The 17,180-nt window shown below is 44.2% G+C and overlaps 1 protein-coding gene across 4 annotated transcripts in view; it reads left to right on the top strand.

Annotated features, from left to right (window-relative positions):
- LOC126521667 (cyclin-D-binding Myb-like transcription factor 1) overlaps window positions 1-16,966 on the top strand; it is a 93,027-nt gene extending 76,061 nt beyond the window's left edge. For all 4 annotated transcript variants that reach the window (XM_055065802.2, XM_050170392.2, XM_055065803.2 and 1 more), the window contains 2 exons: window positions 16,530-16,626; window positions 16,749-16,966. In XM_055065802.2, coding sequence (XP_054921777.1) covers window positions 16,530-16,626; window positions 16,749-16,855 — 204 coding nt within the window. In that variant the 3' untranslated portion in view covers window positions 16,856-16,966. The remainder of the gene's footprint in view (window positions 1-16,529; window positions 16,627-16,748) is intronic.
- The last annotated feature ends 214 nt before the right edge of the window (window positions 16,967-17,180 follow it).

Genomic DNA, 17,180 nt, shown 5'->3' on the forward strand with positions numbered 1-17,180 from the left:
TCGGCTAACCGAAGGTTGCTGAGATATTTGCCGTCGATCTTTACTCCTAAGCCTTCCCAGTTTAATAGCTTGAATTCTTCTAAGCTTGCAGTGAATAGCTTTGGAGAAATTGTGTCTCCCTGTCTGACCCCTTTCTCTATAGGTATATCCCTGCTTTTCTTGTGTAGAATTAAGGTAGCTGTAGAACCTCTGTAGATATTCTTACGCGAAGGACGAGTCAGTAAGACGAGAAAATATTTACAGATTATATTTACAACAACGGTTGCAGCGCTGACCGGTTAGATTCACAGCACGAGCCCAGTTCGTTCTTCCTCCTCTTTTCTGGAGTTATGGCGCCCAGGCGCATCGGTCAAACAAACGAATACCAGACGCATGTAGCAATACTTTCCAAGCTTTTTACCTAAGCGTTCTGTACTCCTTGATTACGTAGTGCCTCTATGACTGCTGGTATCTCTACTGAATCAAATGCATTTTCGTAATCTATATAAGCCACATAGAGGGGCTTATTGTACTCTGCAGATTTCGCGATAACCTGATTGATGACATGGATGTGATCCACTGTAAAGTATCTCTTCCTGAAGCCAGCCTGTTCGCTTGGTTGACAAAATCCAGTGTTGCCCTTATTATATCGATATTATTTTGGCAAATATTTTATATAATACTGGGAGCAAGCTAATGGTCCTATAATTTTTCAATTATATAACGTCTCCTTTTTTGTGCATTAGTATAATGTCTGCATTCTTCCAGTTTTCTGGGACCCTTGCAGTCGATAGACACTTCGTATAAAGAGCCGCCAGTTTTCCAAGCATTATGTCTCCTCCATCTTTGATTAAATCGACTGTTATTCAACCTTCTCCTCCTGCTCTTCATCGTTTCATGTCTTGCAGGGCCCTTCTGACCTCATGGCTAGTTATAGGAGAGTTTCTGTATCCTGTTCATTACTGTTTCTAAGTGAGGTATCGTGACTCTTCTGGGTACTGTATACAGGTCAGCTTAGAATTTTTCCGCTGCTTTTACTATATCTTCGACATTGCTGATGATATTATCCTTCTTATCTTTTAGTGCATACATCATGGTTTGTCCTATGCCAGGTTTCTTTTTTACTGATTTCAGGCTGCGTTCATTTTTTACGGCTTCTTCAGTCTTTCTCATCTTATAGTTTCGAATATCAGTTATTTTCGCCTTGTTGATCAGTTTTCACAGTTCCGCGAATTGCGTAACGCTGTGCGGCCGCCAGTCCCATACAACCGCGTAGAGCGCAGGACTCTGCGATTCTAGACGTACTGCGCTCACCACGAAAGGTTAGAAAAACACCCACATAAGCACAGCACAGAAGTGGCTACGTGAGGCGGTTCGACCGATAACTGTAGAAACGTCATTTAAAACAAGTAATTGTTCTCCACTTCCGGCGGCGTTTTCTCTACTTCCTTTTTAAATAAAAAGATGTTGATCCATAAATATTCTCATAAACAACGGTTAACTTTTTTATTATTCGCTTTTGCTTGCAGTTTGGTTGTTGCCTTGGCTCTTTCCCTTAGTAGATCGCTTAATTTCTCAACTCCTTGCGATTTTTGTTTCCAGTTGCCAATTTTGCACGAAAAGTGCTATACAATTAGGAAAAAACAGATGAGGTAACGGACGACAGTCATCTTGCTTATGGGTTTAAAGGTTATTGCAGGGTTTCATGATGGACGCTCTTTCACATTATTTTATTTCCCCCCTTATCTAACCTATATCACGTGTATATGGTTCCGGGCATCTGCCAGCGTCGCGGCGAGCCGTAACTCAAGGAAATAATGAAGCAAAGGGAAAAGTTAAACGCAATTGGCGTTTTCTCCGGCCGCAACTCGTTCCATGAGAGTACAGACCAGCTGAGTAACAGCCGCATCCCTCTCCTAGTCCCAGGATCAGCCTAAACAAAGAATATTGAGCTATGCGCGTGACGGTTGAATAGATGGTGACAACTGAACGCATCTCGAGTTGATCGCGCGGGTGCGGAATCTATGAGAAAACTGTCCTTCACATTACAAGAGATGCCGATAACTACCGCCATCTAAAAGGAGTGAAAAAGGCAGCATAGTGCTGACCGATGAACAGCTGCCAAGTCTCAACATTGATCTGGCGGCGCTTTAGGAATGTGTGAGGAGTGGTCGCGTGGGTGGGGAGGGAGGGGGGGGGGGGTTATGCCACTTGATTTCGGGGGGGGGGGGGCCAGGCCCCCCCGGGCCCCCCCTGGGTACGTGCCTGGTGCGGCCGCTCGCTGGAACGCGAGCTAAATGACAAGAACACAGCTCGATGTGGCTAGATGCGTAGACTCTTGTCTCCATCGTACATTGCTTTCAAGATAGGGGCTGCACGGCCGCACTGTACGCAGCAGCTGCTGGAGTAGAACGCCTCTCCTGTTTGCGCCAGTCATGTAAGCAAGTTTTGAGAACTCCGTGATGCAGGCCCGATTTCCGTCCGTCTCTGCATACGTGATCACTTTCCTTTTAACGCGATAGCGTTAAGGAGTCCGTGTTGCAGAAAATATGGTGTCGGCGTCGGACGTTTTTTCAGCAAAAAGATTTTCTAACCTAGCATACCCAGGCCCTCCATGTGACGCAAGGAATTCACTGATCTAATAGAATTTCTCAAGCTAAAATACGTGGAAAAATCGTAAACTACGACTTACACACAACCTACAGACATGGTAAGCTGTCGGATTGTAGTTTGACTATACGAGAAAACATAATTCTGTTACGGGAAAACTTAAAAAAAATCTTTTCTAGCGATTCTACAATTCACAGACCGACCGTGGCGTCCGCCATTTGTGCGCATCGGCACGTTGGCATCTTGGGGGCCACTGAGCGGAGCGCCCGGTTCTTTGCCATGCCTCCAGCTGGCGCTCGCCTCTACCTCATCACGGCCCACGCAAGAGGCTGTGTTTCTACCACAAAGCCCGCCTTCGTGCATAGCGTTTGCGGCCAATATTTCTTGGCAAATATTACCGTTACATACACTCCAGTTGCCGGGAGACGTGAGAAGTACTCAGGGATCGTTGAATGTTATCACGTTCCACTCTCAAAGGCGGAGCTTAAGCGTCCTCCAAATATTTTTTAATTGCGGCATCGTGATGAACTAGGCGTGTCTTCTCAGTTGGCACTTCCATGCTGATAGAGAAAACGCAGAAAACAGGAGACCTACTACAGCACATAGAGGAAGCTACGGCAGCTAGGCTTGAAGCACGTTCGAGACAGCCACATTGAAATGCCCATGGCGATATGGTAATGCAGATTTAGGGTCATACTCGAGTCTAACGTGCAAGCAATTTTTGGGCCCATTTTATCGGGAAAAATTTGCACATTAGATTCGAGTAAATAGGGTAGTTGCCGACACCTGACAGCATGCCTCCTATTAGGTCTAACATGCTAGACAGTGTGGCCAGTGATGTGGCCGTGATGAAAATTCGCCGCTGGCCGATGTAATAACAGGCCACAAACTTTCGTGGGAAGCTTGTCGCTAATGTTCCTATGGGTGGCTCATCAGTGGTTAGTCGCGATATCATGCATGCGGGTTAGACTGACAGCCATTGAAGCAGTGTTCAGATCCGCGATCGACCAGCTGGCAACTACCGTCGGCACATGTGCCAAGTTCGTCTGTGCTCACATATGAGTAGAAAGCTGCGAACTGCGCAAGTCTGCATGCATGAACACTGAACCTGCGTATCCGATACGATCAGCATGCCTTCCGGTGGCTAATGCTCCTGCTATGTCTCAAATCTAAGACAGCAGTATTCGTAAATAAATAAATAAATAATAATAATAATAATGGGCCCGGTCTTCACACCTGCTCCCGTGAATTACAAGGTTTGTCCATAAAGTAATGAGACTGCCTGCCACACAGTGCTGCAGTCACCAGTAGTGCGCTCCTTAGAGGTAAGATTTGTGGGGCGGGGGGTTCTAAGCTATGTAATGCACTGGGTGGCAGTTGCATCCGAGCTCTTATGAGGATCTGAAGCGGCGCAAAAGCTGTTTTCAAGCTTTTGTCATGGCAGAAAACATAAAAATGGAGCGTTTGCTGGAGCAGCGGTACACGGCGAAATTTCATAGATTGCACCAGATTAATCGCCGAAGACCTCAACATGTGCTGAACAGTGGTTCGCAAAATTATTTCTGAAAATTTGAACATGTGGAAGGTTTGTTCAAAATTGGTGCCAAGAGTGTTGAGTGTTAAAAAAAAACGAGTTGGTGTCTCCCGTGAGCTGTCGGTGCAGTTAGAAAGTGAATAGGACAGGCGACGAATCATGGGTGTTCCAGGACGATCGCGAAACCAAGCGCCAAAGTTAGCAGTGGCACACTCCCCGAACTCCCCGTGCCCCAAGAAAGTGAGAATGTTAAAGTCCAAAGTCAAGACAATGTTCATTGTCTTTTTTGACGAGTGTGGAGTGGTTCACAAAGAATTTGTACCTCCGGGACGCACCGTCAACACTGTGCTGTACAATAGTCCATGAGTGCCTTCACAGAGCCGTCAAATGGAAATGACTGTGGATTGCTAATCGTTGGAAGCTCCACCACGACAACACTCCAGCCCATGCCGCCTTTGCTGTGACCACATACCTGTCCTGGATAGGGGTTGCAACCTTGCCGCAGCCACTGTACAGCCCCGATGTGAGCCCAGCAGACTTTTTCCTGTTCTCAAAGCTCAAGAGAAGCCTGAAAGTCATCATTTCGACAATCCCGCCATCCAACGGGCTGTCACAGAGTCTCTGAAAGAGGTTGCAGCAGCTGACTTCCGAGGAACCTTCGCATTGTGGGAACCGCGTTGGCAACGGTGTATCAGTGCCCGAGGCGACTATATTGAAGAATTCTGTTTACCAGACCCAGTCTCATTACTTTACGGACAAATCCCGTACATAAGCGCTGCTTTTGTTGTTCCCTCCTTTGCTTCCTGTTAATTGTTTAGATAAGTCTGGTCGCCATGGTCAAACATTGTACTGATAGATATAGCTCGCCATGGAAACACTGCGCGCACCGTGGCCAGGCCATTCACTATGGGCACCGATTATTGAAAAAACTGAATATTCGAGAAATTTAATTATTCAAATCTTCGAGTATTTGAGTATTTGCACAGCCCTAATGAAAAGCACACAGCTGCTTGAACCGCAGGAACTGTCACTAGCACACTTGGCAGTATCGCTGCAGACTAGGGGTGTGCAAATAGTGAAACTTTCTGATCAAATCAAATACGAATATTAGAAAAAATCTGGCTTCAAGTATAAAATATTTTATCACTTCCAAATAAAGTAAAATTTAATAATTCGCTTGTAGGTTGGCAACAAAAGGCTTAATTGTATACGTTATATTATGCATCTAATATCGTTGTCAACTGGTTTTTAGTTCATTTGAAAAGCTTGTAAATGAGAACAAAGGAACTGTGACTGTATCTGGCACAATGTGATAGTGACATTAATTCAACAACCAAAAAACAAGTCAGCATATGCACATAAAGCTGTAGTGTTCATTGAAGCAGCGAAGCACATTGCCGTACAGTTGTGCACATCATTTTAAAGGGATCCAAGCATTGTTACATTACCCTACTGATGTTAGCTCATCCTTTGTATTTTCGTAAAAGTCACTTAAGTCACATCAAAATATTGCTTATCACAGCATGTACTGCATCGATACTCCAGGCAAACTTCCATAGTAATAGAGAGGCAGTAAGCGCATTCAAAGCGGATCCAATGGTCAGTTGGCATGCATTTCATGCTTCCACAGGCAACATTGTTGCAGTTGTTAGGCCTAGGTCATGCCAGCTCTACTTCAGTATGGCTAACACTTCACGTTGTGTTCCCCATACCAGCTCTCTTGTGTGATGATGGAGTGCAGACAACAATTGCAGATCGTTGGCACAAATCCCAGCAAACATTACAGTGAAAACACAGGGGTAAAAAAAAGTTTCAGAAGACTGAGTAGATGCAGTGACCACAACTAGCGTTTGTTAATTGGTGGGACCTGTCATGATGGAACATTGACGAATGCACAGAGAGTTTCAAAAGCCCCAATCACCTAGTTTCACTTATGCATTGATTAGGGTGATTTAGCATAGCAGAAATGTGTTGTTGGAATGCCAGTGACACAACTGTGCATATGTGAGCTTCGCTGGCACACTGAAATCAAGGGGACTACCATCGGATCAAGTTGGTCGTATACAAAACTTCTACATTCTCACCGTGCGAGTTTCATAACCACCACCACTCTATCGCATGCTTTTCAGAGCGGCACAATAATATATTTTGGGAATTTGCGCTGTTGGGCGCGTTTCCAGTGGCATCATTTTTATGTTCAACGTCTCTATCGGTCTAGCAGGAAACAAATCGGCAACAAATAGCTCGTATCAATATACTCGTATTGGTCCTAAAAGCAACAAATAGTTGTCACAAATGGAAACCTGTTGGTGCCAAAACAAATCTATTTGTTCTATAGGTAGCAAGTAGAGTTCACTTATTGGACTTTATTGGTGCCAATACAAATCTATTGGTCCTATGGGTATCCAATAGCTGTCCCCTGTTGGTGCCAATTCAAACTCTATTGGCCCTTTAGGTGAGAAACAGATGTCGTCTATTGGACCCTAGTGATACCAATAGAATCCAAATAAAGGCCATAGAGTTCCAATAAGCTAAAACTCATAGGACTGCTCTATCAGATGAATATAAGATCGTATTGCTGGGGCAAGGAAAAGACATCTACACATTAGTAAATGACACTTGAAAGCATGCAGTATGGTGATTAACTTTGTACTAATGTGCAGCCTGGTTGATTTCTCAATAACTGCAAAAATTCCTGCTTTCTACATGAACACTTCAAGCTGGTTTATTTTGCCACTAAATCTGTGCAACATAATTATGGGATCATGCCTAACTCGCTGATTGTTTGCACCATGCTTGGAAACTTAGGGATGATAGGTATTAATATGCGTCAGCTGTGTTTTTTATGTCAAGAATTATTTCTGATAAATTAACAGCCTTGTGTAGCAAATATAATTGTAGCTTCAAATAAGTTGCTGACTGCAAAATCTGAAGGCACTACTTGTTGGAGAACAGGATCATTCTTTATAGTTGTCAGCGAGGAAACGTGCATTGTTTCTTATTAAGCAGCCCCTTCTTCGTGTTACATCCTACACAAAAATGCCTTCATTATACAGTTAAACTTCGATATAATGAACTTAAATATAACGAAATTCTCAATATAACAAAGTATTAACTTTTTGTAACTTCTTGTTCAAGGAACACCATGTATTTTGAACCTCGATATAACGAAGTGTGTTTATACGCGATTTCATTGCAACAAAATTTCACTCCCGCTGTGAAAGAATACAATTGGTTGAAGTACATGTGGTTGCTTGCATAGGCACCTCTTAAATTGTGCACCCTGTGACTGAGAGTGACCACCGAAGCGGAGCAGCATCATGTTCCCTATAAAGCCCAAGTGCAATAAGATCGTATCGCGTGCCCTGTGCTGTATGCTTTAGGCGCGAGTGAAAACATGCGAGGGTGAGCCAAGAAGGATGCTGCCTTGATGAGCGCTGTCTTTCTGTGCTAACAAGGAGAAAGGGGTAGAGGGTAGCGAGCTCACAGCAGCGCAATCAAGCACACGCAAAGGTGGGGAAAGGAACGGGGCAGGTTGGCGTGCTTCTCCTTTTCTAACGCAGTGGTAGCTGCACATGGCTGTCAGCGTGACTGAGTGAGTGTATGCACAGCTGGCACACCTTGCTTTAGAAGTATTCGACCACATGTGCAAAGACTGGGTGAGCTGAGATGCTGTGGCATTGTACGCAGTCTTCCCATGCATTTGGTGTTGTAGGTCGCGTAATCTCTAGTTTCAGAGACGTGTTGAAGTGAAAGGCAGGTGAAGCATTTGCTCCCCACTGCAGGCACTGTTTATGATAGTGTGGTGCCACAGCTGGTGACGCTGTGGCGTGACAAGTGTGGCTTTGCTTTGTACCCCTGATGGGAAGAAATCGTCGACACGGCATGAAATCGTATCTTTCATTCTTTCATCGCTGACTCTAAAATTCAACAAAATGATTTCTTTTTCTCATTCAGATTTTCTTTTGTTGACTGCCCAATAATTCAGATAGCTTTGCGGCTCCTTCCGTGTGAAAAATATCAATTGGCGAATGTACTTATTTGCATAAAAGGTTGAACTTCAATATAATGAAATTTTGATATGACGAAGCAAATTGCCAACTTTACTGACTTTGTTATGTCAAGGTTTGTTGTAATTGATATTTATTATAAGCATATTGTTACGCTAAAGCTACAGGAAGAACGGAGGAAGAGGAGAACGAAGTGCACTTGTCTTTGCAGCGGCTCGGTGTCGGCGTGGCCCCTTTTCATCAATTCATCTCTAAATAAACGCGCCCCATCATAACAGTTTTGGTGGAGGTGCGGGGTAAAACAACGACGCCCGCGAAGAATGACGACGAACCGCCAGCAGAAGCGCAATCCGTAGAGCGTCGCCGAATTGCCGGTCTGCCACCACAGATGGCTTCTGACGGCGACAACACGCCACCTTCTTCCAGCTACCCATGGCAGCCCTGCATCGAACCACGAACTTTCGCCGGAAAAGCCGGGGAAGTTGTGGACAGATGGCTCAGCTTTTACCAACGCACAAGTCGGTTCAATGGCTGGAATGCCACCGCCCATCTTAACAACGTTGCCTTGTTCCTCAAAGGGAACCACATCTGTGTGGCTTGAAAACCATGAAGAAAGCATGACGACGTATGAAAAGTTCGTAGACGAAATCTGGAAGTGCTTCGGAGATTCGGCAGCTAAAAAGAAGCGTGCATAGCAAACCCTAATGCAGCAAGCCCAAGTTACCAGCGAAAGCTGCACGACATACATCGAGGAAGTGCTGAAGTTGTGCAAGGCCCTGGAGCCTCAGATGTCAGAAGAGGACAAAGTTGGTCATCTTTTAAAAGGGATCGCCGAGGACGTGTACCAGTTCCTCATAGGAAAAGACAGTCTGGACTCCGTAAGTGACGTCATTTGGCACTGCCGTACACTTGAAGCCTTGAAAGCTCAGCATGTCACACCGAAGTTCTGCCGCCTGGCCAACATAACTAATGTCGCCAGTGTTGACATGGTCCCAGCTCCATCCGACCTTGCGTCAGTTATTCAGCAAGTGGTGTGTGAAGAGCTTGACCAACGTTAGACAGCTTCCCTCTCGACTCTGTGGGCTTGAGAGCCCTTTTCTCAATGCAACTTTGGTGAGACGTCCATCAACGCCGCCTCCGTAGACACCTACAACTTCACTCCTCATTGAAGAGCGTCAAACCCTACTATGAACGCACATCCCACTTATCAGTTCCACGACGGTTACTCACCCAGACCACCTGCAGTTTCTCAAGAGTGGGACGGCTGTGCCAGTTATCCTGCTACTGACAATTTCGGTGCGTCCCAGAACTTCGACCAACATGCTTTTGATGTACGTCGATTCCAGGCACAAAAATTGCAATGATATCTTGCCTTTTGTCGCATACGCCTACAACACTGCAAAGCATGAAACTACTGGCTACAGTCCTTTCTATCTTCTTTATGTCAGACCACTTCACAGCTTCCTTGACACCATTCTACCTTTTATTCCTGATGCGGACTCATATTGCCCCGACTCTCTGCCGTGCTGAGGAAGCACGCCGCATAGCTCAGCTCCATACGTTGGCATCCCAGGACCACTCCAAGATCAGCTACAATTCCCGCCATAAGAATGTGCCGTACGACAAAGGGGACATAGTATGGCTTTGGACACCACTTCACAGGTGCGACCTGTGCCAGAAGTTTCTGGCTCATTACATCGGGCTTTTTGTCATCACCAATCGCCTGAGTGATGTGACCTATTCGATTGCTCGTATCGTTTCTAATGGCTACCGGTCTAAGAAGACACAGCTTGTTCACGTCGCCCGCCTGAAATGCTGTCATCCCCGTGACTCCAAGTGGACGTAACAGTTACTCGCCCAGCGGGCTTCATCTGTGAAGGAAGGAGTGTTACGCTAAAGCTACAGGAAGAACGGAGGAAGAGGAAAACGAAGTGCGCTTGTCTTTGCAGCGGGTCGTTGTCAGCGCGGCCCCTTTTCATCAATTCATCTTTAAATAAACGCACCCCATCGTAACAATATATTCATCACCTACTAATAACTTTCTTTATTACACATTCCTTTGATTAGAATAATGAAAATAGGCAGCACTGGTTAGACCCATAGCCAAAGGCTAGTAGGGTGTCTAAACTAAAATATACGAGCAAGCAATAAATTATACAAGCAATAAAAGTACAAGCAATAAATTGTGTTTACAAAGCAAACAATATATAAGAATTCCATTTTTACTGAGTAAGAATATAAATGCGAAAAACAAAACAAAGCATGATCTGTTAATCAGTATAAAGTAATACATAACAAGAAAACAAAATGCATGATAATATAATTAACATAACCTACCACATAATGCTACATACACTGCAACTACAATATTGTTAGGCCGCCAAATTCCACCTCTACTTCTGCGCCCGCACATTTTCCGTGGCTATCGGTCACCATGCCTTGTGCTGGCTCTCCTCACTTAAATACCCCACTGGGTGATTGGGTAAATGGGTGCTACGGCTCCAAGAATATTCATTTGCTGTTTCATACAAGTCTGGCTGTTTGCACAAGTACGCCAACTGCCTCTCCCATCATACTGTCAACCGCCCTGAATATGATGCGCATGACACCGACTCTTGCGTCCTGGCCATTTCTGATCTGCACAGCATCTGCACTGAACAACGGCGTGATGACTGTTAACATGTTCTCATCAATCGTCTCAATTCTGGACATTCGAAGCCAACGATGCGCATGTTTGTGTTCCGCAACGACATTCTCTACCGTCGCAGCTTACGCCCTGAAGAACCAGAATTTTTACTCATTGTACCACGCCATCTCCGGCCATCAGTTCTTGAGCATTTGCATGACACCCCTACTGCAGTCCACCTCGGTGTTTTGCATGCTTACAACCATATATGGCACCGCTTCTACTGGCCAGTCCTGTACCGCTCTGTACACCGCTACATTGCAGCCTGTGCGCCCTGTCTGCGCTGCAAAATACCTGCTGTGCTACCCTCTGGACACCTTCACCCCATCGAAATGCCCTCAGAAACATTCTTTCGCATCGGTCTCTATCTTCTTGGCCATTTTTCAACATCAAAATCTGGCAATAAGTGGGTCGTTGTCGCGACTGACTACTCGACCTGGTACGTGATCACACAAGCTGTGCAACTGAGGTGGCAAATTTCCTTTTACAGGACGTCTTCCTCCATCACAGCACACTTCGGCAGCTCCTCACTGATCACGGCCACACCTTCTTGTCCCGAGTAGTTGAAGACCTACTTTGCTCCTGTTCTGCCAAGCACAGGCCTTCCACCGTCTACCAGCCACAGACAAATGGACTGATGGAGCGGCTCGATCGCGCATTGACAGAAACGCTGTCTATGTACGTTTCTGACGACCACAGTGATTGGGGCAGCACATTACCCTTCATGACCTTCGCCTATAATTCATCCCGTCACGAGACCGCTGACTTTTCACCCTTTTACCTTCTGTTCAGCCGCCACCCTTCCTTGCCCTTTGACACACTGCTTCCTTCCCCAACAAACACTCCCACTGAATATGCTCAAGACATCATTGTCCAAGCTCACACAGCACGCTAGATTGCCAGCTTCCGGCTCACTGAGTCTCAGGCCATGCAGAAGATCCAGTATTCCAGGCAACATTGGGACGTTCGATTTCCTCCTGCTCCATTGTCCTCCTATGGACACCATGTTGCCGTGTCGGCTTGTCTGAAAAGCTAATGCCGCGCTATACAGGGCCCTACACGTTATTGCGTCAGCTTGGTGATGTCAACTAAGAGAGTTCCGCTGGACTCATGTGTCCCCATGGACGCTTGCATGTGCCCCGGCTGAAGCCTTACTTTGCCGCAAGTTCACCTCCCTTATAGTTAGTGCCAAGGTGGCGCCTTTACAAGCGGGGGTTATGTTACGGTGCAGCCAAGAGTGGCGCCAGTCAGAAGAAGACAATTTGACATGTGGAAGTGGAATCGGTCTCTACAGCCATCTTGTTTATGCATCGTTGTCTCTCTTGTAAATGTTGTAAATGCATCTTTATATGTGACTTCTGCAACGTAACAATATACTATAATGCTGATACATGATAATAAAAATAAGTTATGCATGCTGATGACACAGTGGAGGAGAAAAAATATTTTTATATATGAAATGAAAAGTAACCTATGACAAAAAAGTGTGTGTGAGTGTTTAGACCGGTTTAGCTGTTTTTCACATCATATAAGGGAAAAACATGGTATATTTGCTTTGTTGTATCCAATAATGCATTAAATTCGTATTCATTACAATTTAAGTTTGAATTTATTTGGGAAACCTGAATGTGAAACCTTGACATAATGAAGTCCGTAAAATTGGCTCTTTACTTTGTATTGAAATTTTGTTATATTAAAATTCGAACTTATATGTAAAGAAGTACAGTTGCTGACAGATTTTGTTTTTGTTTTTCTACACGGAAGAGGCCATAAAATTTTTTCAGGTTGTCAGGCACTTGGAAATGTTAATTTCAATGGAAAAAAAGAATTATGTTGTCCAACTTGAGAGTCGGCTGCCAAAAATGTGGCCATGTTGACAATATCGTCAAATCAGTGTTACAAAGCCAAGCCTGCAAAGCTTTTGTGGTCAGTCTGCCACTACGACTGATGGTGTTGTCCGCAGGGGGCGAAGCTATGTATCATGAGTGCAGGCAAAGCAGAGCAAATGTTTTGTCTGCTTCTTGCATGAGCACATCCCTGAAACTTGAGATTTCTCTGCCTCCAGTGCTAAATTCGTGGGCAGACAGCGCACATAAAGCCATGGCCATCTCGGCTCACCCTGACATTTGTACCTACCACAGATTATCTCCAACATAAGGCATGTGTGCCGCGTATGCACTCAGCTGCACCAACGCCCATGTGGCCAGGCTGAAAGATAATCGCACACTCAACTGCCTCCCACTCCCCCCTTGTCTGCTTCTTAGCACGTGTTTGATCACATCCCCACTCTTCCGAAGTTATTACAGAACATGACTGCGAGAGTCTTGCTAATATGCTGCTCCATTTCAGCAGCTGTTCTTTTTCACGAGGTGTGCAATTTTAGAGGTGCGTTCGCAGCAGCCGCATGTAGGTAATTCAACCACCTTACCATCTGCATCTGCGGCAGCTTTCGTTTATTGCCCTGGTATTCCATCGTGGTGGCATGAAATTTAGTTATATTGAAATGGTGTATAAGCACATTTTGTCATATTGAAATTCAACATACATTGTGTTCTATGGACAAGTTGGAAAGAGATAAATACTTCTTTATTTCGAGAATTTTGTTGTGTCGAGGGTTAACTGTAATTATAAGCTTAGATATAGTACAGTTGACTTACGTTACTTTGACCCTGACGGGATTGACAAAATTGATTTAATTATCGATCAGGTCGAATTAAACAAGATGCGGAAAAAAAAATGATAACACACACTGCCAATTCGTTTGGCACTATTTGTCCGAATCTAACATGCCCCCGAATCAAACGTGCACTCGCTTTGTGTGTCCAAAGCAGAAAACTCATGTACAAATTACATTAAAGGTCCTAAACAAATTCTAAATCTAACACGTACCTCGTTTTTTAGCAAGAAAAATTGTTGCACAATGGTGGCCGGTTTAGAAAGTCAACTTCGCTGCAATACATTTGTGTTATGCGGCAAAGCATGCAAACGTTGTAAAGGTAGTTTTAGTTTTGTGTCTGACTGGACTGTACAGGCAATTTTCGGCCCAGTTTTCTTTATAAAAAAAGATACGCATTAGAAACGGGTAAATAATGTAATGAAACATTGTGAGCTATGGTTATTGCTTGAATATCTTGAGGTGAGCCGAATTTCAACAAGAGATGACATGAGCTCAATGCATTCACAGCCAAGCCAATCCAGCTTGACGAAGTTTGTTGGCCTGCTCATTCACACAGTGGACCACTTTGATTATTCGTCACTGACAATCCCAAACTGTCCGAGGCGCATCATATACAACAATCGTTGGCTGAAAGCACCGCCTCGGGCAGTCCAGGACTTTCAGGGATGAATAATCGAAGAGGCCCAGTGGAGCCACGCGAGAGCAGCAGATCAGCGTGGATAAGCTGCATAGTTAGCACGCCATGTTGTGTGCCACATGCTGTTCGACCAAGACGCAAGCATGGAAGGTGTTTTCTTCAAACATGTCGCTGTTTCGCTAGTTTAACGATGTTATAGACTGTAGACGAAGTTGATGTGGAAGGCGGAAATGAAAGACCATCATATTGGATCAGAAGGCAGCCATCATTAAAGCAGTCACGTCAGATGCTAAGAAGTTGTGCTACACACGCTGAAGATTCTTTTGCTGTTGTGCTAAAATTTCATTGCATACGTGGCTGTGTGATGGTTCTGTGTGCTGCAAAACTGTCTTCTTCTATGCATTTTAAAGTTGTGCACCCCATTGAGCATATACTAGCAGTAAAGGACAATAATGAATATAACAAAGTAATGGATGTAACAAAGTAATTTTGGCTCCCCCTTCAACATTGCTAAGAGTTTTTGCCGTATACTAACATGCCTATCCCCTTCAGTCACGAATTATAATATTTTGCAGGGAAACTTTTAAACTTGCAGGTATTGATGTTTTAGGTGTCCAGATTGTGAAGAAAAAGATTCACCTCTCTAGGACCATTAATATGCAAATTCGGTTGCATCCCCATGTGGAGACATCGTGACTCAATACTAACTTTTATTTTTTGCAAGTACGCTTTGGCAGTTTACAGAAAGGAGGAAAATTATTTATTCAAGGTTTTGAGAATGGTGCATCAATGGGTTCAGAGGTTGTGATATTGGAAGAAGCAGTCTTTCTCAGCTGGGTTGCACAGGAAAACTTCGCATTTCCGGCAGTGGCCCTGGTTTTCACCACACACTTCTCTTACTTGCACCACTATGGAAACGATGACTGAACTTGCTGATGTCAGTGGTCCTTCGCGTCCTACCTCACACAATCCCATCATGTTTAGAACATGCTTGGTGACTTAAAATGAGCTATTGAGGAATGACATTAAAAGAAACAACGCTAAATTGCAGTGCAGACAAAATTCTCAAACACAATATCTACAACCCGTGCTGCTTCTGCAAGTGCGCTTCGCCCGAACGGAATTCTATTGATCTGGCATCAAACTAGGAGTCACTGATATCCAGACAACCACTCAAGGATGTGTTATAATTGCCAGACCGACGTCGTTCGCTTGATGGTCTGGAAACTTGAGCGTCTACCCACTTTGTACCACATTTAAAGATTGCCGCCACTTGAAATTAAAAGGAATACTAAAAAACTAAATAATTTTTGGACAGTGAACTAGATGGCGTAACAAGGCCAAAAAGTATTGGTAGTTTTAAATTTTTGTGAAGTGCCTATGAGCCACCGGCATGGTAAAGAAAGAGGGTGTAAGTCAATGGTGTCGCCATAGGGAGGCACGATGAAAACAGGGTCAAAACTATTCAGTAACAGAACCCTGAGTATTGAGTAACCCTTTTTCATAAAAAATAGGTCTTTCTTTACATGAAACCATGTTTTTTGACTGTTCTGAGTGATTGAGGCTGCTGTAAAAGACAAATTTGAACAGCGACGAACCAGAGCTTCCATAAAACACGGAGTTGTTCATCTTGAAACATCTTTTTCATCAGTGTTCCACCACTTTATATCAGATAGCGTTCATTACGTTTATTTATCTCTCGAATATTAGCTGCACCAGTGTGCAGCGTGACTTCTTCGATTTTTTCTGAAAAAGGCAGTGAAGAAAGTCGTGTCTCCATATGGAGACACCGTGACTGATAGGGCTATTTTGCCGTAGCTTAGTGGTTATTGAGCTGTGCTACTGCACATGAGGGCGTGGGTTTGATATTGTTTGTGGTGACTGTGTTCCGACGTGGGTGACATGCAAGAGCTTGTGTACTTTAACCTTTTAATTCTTAGAAGGGACTACTGAAAAGTATTGATCTTATGAGAAGTTAAAAGGATCGTTAAGGTTTTCTTTAGGCGCATGTGTAGTGTGGACCACTCACCTTGAGTAATGGCTTAGTAATTTTTCTTTTTAGAGGTATACTCCTTCTCATTAGATCCATACAGTGCAGCAAAATCTGTAGATCATGTCACCCAACCAGGGACGAGAGCTTAAAGAAGGGCCTCGTCATTGTCCACTGCTTAACCCCCTTGTGTGTAATAAGGACAGATTGGAAGGGTCACTGGAGGATTAGCTGCACTATCTGTCAAACATGTGTTTTCTTGTTCAGTGGCACAGCGCTCCATCACTCTAGACAGAAATGACGGGGGTTGCATGTTATATAGCTTTAGGATGTGGTTCTGCCGTGCTATGGTGCACATCTTTAAAATTCCATGCATAAAAGATGCTTGCACTCTTTGTATTTGCAGGAGATCCATGACACTTCTTCTCTTGATGAGGTGGATGACCCATCTCTTGTGGCTAGTCAAATGAGTGAACACAGGGCAGAAAGTGTTATATTATCAGGTAAGCCAGCTCATTGTGCTCCAATTCTCCTTTAAAGCAAACTCCCTGTGCCTAAGCCAAATTAAATACTATAAAGGAAAAACTAAATACTATAATAACCTAACTGTTCCTTTCTTCCTCAGATCCCATGCTAGCTGGAAGCCCTGGGTTGTTGGGATCTTCGTCTGACATTGACAGTGATAAATCCCACATTGTGGATGGTCTTGATGGTGTGCCTGAAGATACTTGAGGCATTTCGTTACTCTATTACTCAGAGCCACGGTGTTAAATGTCTCTTACACCGTGCTTACTACCTTATTTATGAGTAGCACTGGCAAATAAAATGATGTTTTTAAAGAAAGTGCTGTGTGTGTCTATGATGCAGTTGCTCATCCCACTGCCTGCATGTGTTGTTACACTATATACATCACAGATAAAATAGTGAGATTGTACATTTCCAAAATGTGGTCACTCCTACAAAATCTTGAGTGATGCATTACAATGGAACTGATGTATCTTAGCTCCCTGTTGCTTTCTCAAGTTGACATGGTCAGCTTCCTTGAAGATAAAACTGC

The sequence above is a fragment of the Dermacentor andersoni genome, chromosome 6, assembly GCF_023375885.2.
Source record: "Dermacentor andersoni chromosome 6, qqDerAnde1_hic_scaffold, whole genome shotgun sequence".
Classification (NCBI taxonomy): domain Eukaryota; kingdom Metazoa; phylum Arthropoda; class Arachnida; order Ixodida; family Ixodidae; genus Dermacentor; species Dermacentor andersoni.